The sequence below is a fragment of the Corvus brachyrhynchos genome, unplaced genomic scaffold (assembly GCF_000691975.1).
Source record: "Corvus brachyrhynchos isolate BGI_N302 unplaced genomic scaffold, ASM69197v1 scaffold59, whole genome shotgun sequence".
NCBI classification, from domain to species: Eukaryota; Metazoa; Chordata; class Aves; order Passeriformes; family Corvidae; genus Corvus; species Corvus brachyrhynchos.
In genome coordinates this window covers 5543560-5550037 of record NW_008246054.1, presented here as the reverse complement: position 1 = coordinate 5550037, position 6478 = coordinate 5543560, and the positions used below count along the sequence as shown (strand labels likewise).

At 50.7% G+C, this 6478-nt stretch overlaps 1 protein-coding gene across 3 annotated transcripts in view; it reads right to left on the bottom strand.

Moving 5' to 3' along the window:
• The window catches only part of CRAT (carnitine O-acetyltransferase), a 15852-nt gene extending 9380 nt beyond the window's left edge, over nucleotides 1-6472 (bottom strand). For 2 of the 3 annotated variants that reach the window (XM_017745569.1, XM_017745568.1), the window contains exons 1-3: nucleotides 3037-4520; nucleotides 2443-2561; nucleotides 323-376 (exon numbers count right to left, since the gene is read on the bottom strand). In XM_017745569.1, coding sequence (XP_017601058.1) covers nucleotides 323-376; nucleotides 2443-2561; nucleotides 3037-3648 — 785 coding nt within the window. In that variant the 5' untranslated portion in view covers nucleotides 3649-4520. Of the gene's footprint in view, nucleotides 1-322; nucleotides 377-2442; nucleotides 2562-3036 lie in introns of all 3 variants that reach the window. The other variant, XM_008642231.2, reaches the window with a different exon arrangement.
• Between the last annotated feature and the right edge of the window lie 6 nt (nucleotides 6473-6478).

Genomic DNA, 6478 nt, shown 5'->3' with positions numbered 1-6478 from the left:
CTGCCTGAGCTGTAGCTTGTCCTGTGAGCAAACAGAAGTGCCAAGCTCCATGGGACTGTCAGTTGTGCTTGCTCCCTCCAAGCACGTTTCACATGCCAATGAAAGCATTAAAGTAAACAATGTGAAGATGGAAGAGTAAGTTTGCTTTTTTCCAGTGGAGGGGACTGTGGCAGTGAGCAGTGCTGGCCATTACAGTATCTCTCTTCAAATATGTGCCGTCATCTCTTGCCTTTCTACGTGGAAGGGAGATTTATGGACAAGGCTCAGCCTCTCTCTGACAGTAAGGAAGCTGTGTGAGCTGTCAGGAGGGTCAGTAACTCACTTGTCAATCATGGACTTGAAATCCAGGATACCCTCGATCAGCTTGGCAGCAAACCTGGAAAAATACCAAAGGTAGCAAGCTGAGATCAAGCACAGACTGTCTGGGGCTGAGGGACGGGCTGAGGAGGATTAGCAGAGCTGTTCTCTGCTCCTCAGAAAGCTCAGCCTTTCTGCCAAGCCCCCATTGTGCCCATCTCTGGTTCAATGATACAGCCACTCTGAGCTGTGATTTGAGATTGCTGGATAGTCCTACCATGTGGCACTTTCTTTTTTAATGTGTCTTACTCTACAGCCAAGGAATTCTGGACAGCTTGCAAGAAAGCAGGATTCAGTCATGCATTAATGACCCTCTAACAGCAGCGTTTGCTACTGATGTGTTACTATTTTATCACATCTGAGTTCTGATTCTCGGCTTTAAAACAGCACCAAGAGAAGGGGATTTCTGCCCTTCCCTGGCCAGGGGCCACCTTGGAGTGTCAAGCCAAGATGCAGCTGTTTCTCCCTGCATTCAAGACACCACTGCTGACTGAGTTCCTACCCCAGTGAACATCCTGCTGCTAACACAACTCCAGAGAACCTTCCTCTGGCATCTGTTTCCAAGGGGGCTTGGAAACAAAGGCAGATGTGCCACATGTGGACACTGAGGTGTTGTGCTTACCAGGATCAACTCAAACACTGCCAATGCCAGCTCCCAGCAGGGTTGTGACAAGCCACATCAAACTGCTTATCTGGGAGTGACAGATCAGCCTTCTCTGACATGGGAGGTCTCACCTCTCCATGAAGGAGGCAGGAGGCCACTGGGACAGGAGGTTGTGGTTGGCTGAGTTGAGGTGGTGCCAGCATTCGGCATTTGCAGGCAGTGTCCTTTAGATTAGCTCAGCCTACCCATCCCTAGGAAAGATCAGTGGGCACAACTCCAAGAACCTAAGGGTTCTGTTTAATGAGACATTCTGCAAAGCAGTTTTCAATGAAAATTTCTCAGCGTTATTGCAGAACCTGAGGGAAACACCAGTGAGAGAGCCATTTCCAGAGAATGAACAGCCTGGAGTTTGGGCTCAAGGAGATGGGAGAGGTTGGTCAACTTGCTTTCAGCCAGCAGTTTTGACAGGTTAAGGAGTAGAAAAGCACCAAATCCCAAATTTGCTTTCTGCTTTTGGAAGCTTTAATTTCAAGCTGCACTGTCAAACTTCTTTGTGCAGCCACAGACTACCCAAACACACATTTAGATTGTATTTCACACAGGAGCCCACATTTTTATGCAACTGATGAATTCCACTGGTTGGGCACTGGCAGTTCTCCAGATTATTTGGAAAACTTAAGAGTTAATAATATGACAGCTTTCAAAGACGTTTGTGTACTCTTGCACTGTCATAAGGTTTATCCTCTGCTGAGGTGTATCACACAGTGGGAGGGAGGATTTGTTCCCAGCCTCACTGATCCCCTGGTACTTTTGGTCTGCCAGGGCAGTGCTGACTGGTAACTGTGGCAAAGGTAACTGTGTAAAGGTCAGTGCTAAAGTTTTGCAGGTGGATTCACCACACTCCTAGCAGTGGTTAAAAATTAAAGGGAGCCCACGAGGACAAGAGGGCATGGCAGGGTCTGATTTCAAGGAAAAGCTCACAGTGGGAAGGCTGGTCACTGTGAAGTTTCCCAAACCATAAATCACAAGTGAAATGACACAATAGGGGACAGTCCCTGTCAAGCTCCCCCATCCCTATAAACTAGCAAACTCCAGAGGCATTTCTGGGTGATCTCCTTTACATGCCTGGGCTACTTTTTATGTCTCCTTTAACTGCACATACAATCATAGTGCTTCCAGTACATCCTCACAATGTCTCCAGCCAGTGATGGGACCATTTTGCAGTGAAGATCTGTGCTTGAGCAAAGACCTAAATGTAGTTTTTCAGTCCCTGTTTAATACCTGAACCACTGGACTCTTTCTCTCCTGATTAAATATTTATAGTCTGGTGCAACCAGGAGTTTTCTTACAGCACAGACAGCTCAGACCTGGGGACCACATAGTAATTACCCTTTCCCAATCTGCCTTAATACCCTCATCCCTGTTCAGCACAGAAAGCTCATCCCACCTATAACCTAAGGGAAGGTAGAAAAGGACTTTACCTGAGCTGACCTTGTCGATCCAGAAAATCCTGCTTAGGTAAAACCACGCCTGGGCTGGAGTGGACCACAACTGGCAGGCGATATTCCAGGTAAGCTGTCTTCAGCCACCAGTCTGAGAGCTGGGATGGAGAAAGAAAACGTGCAGGGAACTGCTGCTGTCCAACCCAAGCGTGGCTGATGGGTCTCAGCATCCTTCCCCCAGTTCTGTCCTACACTTTGCAAACAAAGTGTGTGGGGTTTGTGCTATGCACATGGAAGGGGAGAGGAGGATTTGAGCAAGGCATGGGGGGCTTTTGGTGCAGGGCTTGAGCAGAGGGTTTCCTTCAACTTCTTGGGGCAGCTGTGTGATGCAGACAGGTTCAAGGCTTCAGCAGCCACAGGCAGGGCCAGTGATTCCCTGTTCTGCCATAATCTCTCTGCTCACCCAAGTCCTGGTGTGGAGTTTGCACAGCTTGGGGAGGTCAGCAGCAAACTGGTCACGAAGGTGATGCCATTAAAGGACAGGTGCGCAGTGGATGCAGCTAGGACAGGGGAGAGGTGCACATCAGCCCTCCACCCTCCCTAATCGGAGCTGGGGACAGAGCCCTGACCTACCCAGTTCTCTGTTTTCCTGGCTCTTCTCTCCAGGCCTTTCTGCAGCCTCTCCCCAACGCCTCCCGGCTTGCGGAACTCAGCCACCAGCTCCTGTGTGTGGCTCAGCTCCTCGGGGCTGATGATGGGCTGCAGGGCCAGCAGGTACCGATCCAGTGTCTGCTGGAGTGGTGGCACGGGCAGGTGGGGCAGTGCTTCCTGGTGGAGCTGGAATCTGCCCGGGATCTTGTCTAGAGCTGTCGGCTTCAGCAGGCCACAGGGCCTGGCCTGCAAAGCACAGAGCAAATGTCGAGACAAAACTTTCCCCGAGGTAGCAAACAAGCTGGATCCAGGAGTCTCCATCCCAGCCTCTCTGTGGGCACACGGGTGTCCCAGCCTGGGAGCAGAGCACAGCTGTGTGCTGGAGAGGGTGCAGGACATCCAGGAAAGCTGCGAAAGAGAAACTCCATCTCCCAAGATACCAATTCTCAGCTCCTCAGAGAAATAGCTGCTGGGATAATGACACACGTCCCCACTCTCTGGACACCTTCCAGCTGAGAGTCTCCATGTGATGGACAAATTCAAACTCTCCCATCCCATGGTAAGTGGGAAGAAAGTTGTGAAAGAAATAAGCATCTTATGTACTATCAGAAACTTTCATTATTTCTTACAACAGCATAAGGCTAAAAAGTTAAGCAGAATCCTTGTGCCAAAACCAAACTACCCTTCTGGCTTTGAGGAGGCAGAATCTAGCTAAGTTTGGGGCAGGATTAAAATGCCTCTTCTCTGCCTGTTCAGGAAACTGGGGCTGACGCCAACAGGCTCCTGGCATCCAGTCGGGTCACATGGGAGCAAAAGCCTTAGAAAGTACCAACCACCTCCCTGGCTGGAGAAATAAAACAGAGCAAACCCAAGTGCTCGCCCGGAAGTCAACTCACCAGTTTTCCCCAAAAAGAGTAACAACATCCTTTTGAATGAACAGGGTTGGACATTCTTCAACTTGAAGATGTTTCAATATTACTCTCAAGGTTTCTAGTTCCCTCTGCACCTCCCTCTCCAATGGATCTACTGAATCAGACACTCCTGCAGGACTCTGGACTTTGCATTGTCAGTGTACTGAGGATGCAAAGCCACTGAGAACATTCCCTTTGACTTCCAAAGCAGTGAGAAAATAGCTGTCCCCATACCTCCTCCCATCAGTTAAGCACAGAGAAGAAAGAGCTAAATCTACAAGGTGACAAAGCCCCCCACAGAAACTGCCCTGTGCTCTTTGTGGAACCTGGCAAGAGCTGTGAGATTGAGGTTTGGAGAAGGAATGAGAAAAACAACAGGAGGAGGAATTTTTGAAGCATGAAAAAAGAGTGGGACTGGGAAGAAAAGAAGGGTGTTGATCACAGCAGCGTGGGCATACTGTACCTTCTCTGCTTGCTTCTGCTTCCTATCCATGGCTGGTAGGACAGAAAAGACTGTAAACCTCTCCCTCGGCCTGTCTGGGTCTCCTCTTCCACCTGACAATGTGCTGCCCGTGCAGGGCGTCACCTCATTAGCCAATTGCCACATGACTGCTCCGATCAGAGGGCTCAAGGGCTGGCACTTACGAGCCCGTTGGTTTGCGACAACTGCCCTGAAGGTGCCTCTCTGGGCAGCCCTGACTGTCAGTGGCTCTGAACAGTGGTGCTGATCAATACCTGGGCAGAGCCTCTCTCTGATTAAGCTCTGGGCTCCAGCCAGGGCAGAAGTGCTGGGGGAGGTGCTGGGGATGTTGTTCCCTCAGCCTTTGCCAGGACCACAAAACTACCATGGCTGTTGGGAGAGACACCTGGATATAAGGCAGGAGAGACCCCAGTTTATGTCCTGGAGATGGCACCATGGGCAGTATCTCAACTGCCCTCATTCCCCATGCATGTGTGGTCATTATTGCAAGCTGAGACTTTGGGGGAGTTCTGGGTTGTCAACTCTTAAAAAAAAATCAACCAAAAAGTAACTCCACAGCAGGGCAATAAGAGTGCCATGCAGTCACAAGGAATCTCAACCCCTCCTTCGTGTCTGTCTAATGAATTGAGGGGTAGATGAGTGCAGTCTGCATAGGTTGAATAGAGTATGATGATTCCAAACAAACAGCTGTAGATTTTCTATGGCATAACAATGAAAATCCAAAAACAAACTCAGGGAAGCCACTGAATGTTAAAACGTGGAATGCATTTTTATCTTCCCTCTTTGCTGTCCCCTGCTTGTTTGGTTTGCAGTTAAACTCAACGATTTGGTGGGAGGAAGAACAGTGATCTGAGCCGAGGAGGCAGCTGACAGCAAACAGAGGGAACAGCCTGCCCCTCCCCACAAGCAGCAGGAAGAGGAACACCAGTGGAGCAGGGTGTGCAGAGAGGGCCAGCCCATGGGCTGGCATCGCTGCCGAGCCACGTTCCCACACAGCAAAGGACCTTTTCCAGAGCCTGCAAAGCTGGTGGGAAAGGAAATCCACCTCACGGGGAGCAGGAGGAATTTCATAGCTGATTCTCAGCACAGCCACAGCATTGAGTGTTAGGATGTCAGAGGTTTGTCTTTTATTTTTAAATCAGAAGCTGGAGTACCCCTTAAGCCCAGAGACAACTGGCTCTGCCTGCTCCCTCAGTAACTCTGGGAATGGATCCACACTGTAGTTGCTGTCCTGCTGCTCTGTCTCCTCCTCTCAGGACCTGTAAGGGACTGCTCCCAGTGAGCAGCTCCCAAGCCTGACAGGGATCTGACAGCTCTGCCGTGTGTGCAGGATGGGCACGTTGGGAGCCAACGATGCAGTCTGCCTGGGCTTCCCTGGCCCCTCCCTGTCCAGCAGCCACCTTTCTGCTGTGCAGCCCCAACTGGACATCTCAGTACAAGAAAGACAAGGTACTGCTGGAGAGGGTCCAGCAGAGGACATAAAGATAATTATGGGACTTGAGCATCTCTCATATGAGGAGACTGAGAGACTGTGGGAGTTGAGCCTGTTTAACTTGAAGAGGAGGCTGAGAGGGAATCTCAATGCATATAAATATCACCAAGGTGGGTGTCAAGACGGTTGTGCCAGACTCTCTTCAGTGGTGCCCAGTGACAAGAGGGGCAGCAATGGCCATAAACTAAAAACACAGGAAGTCTGCCCTCAACATGTGGAATAACTTTTTTACCTTGGGGATGGCAGAGCACTGTGCTCAGGGAGGGCGTGGAGTCTCCCTCTCTGGAGATATTCCAAACCCACCTGGACACGTTTCTGTGTCACCTGCTCCAGGTGACCCCTGGCAGGGGGGGTTGGACTGCGTGATCTCCAGAGATCCCTTCCAAACGTAACAATTTGGGACTCTGTCATCTCCATCCCGGACAGCTTCAGCGCGCACGCTGCCGCCAGGCACGGGAAGACACCAGCGGGCCTGGGGGACTGACTTCGGCAGGGTCCCTGCCCCGCTCCCGGGGAAGGTGGCACCGAGCCCATCCGAAC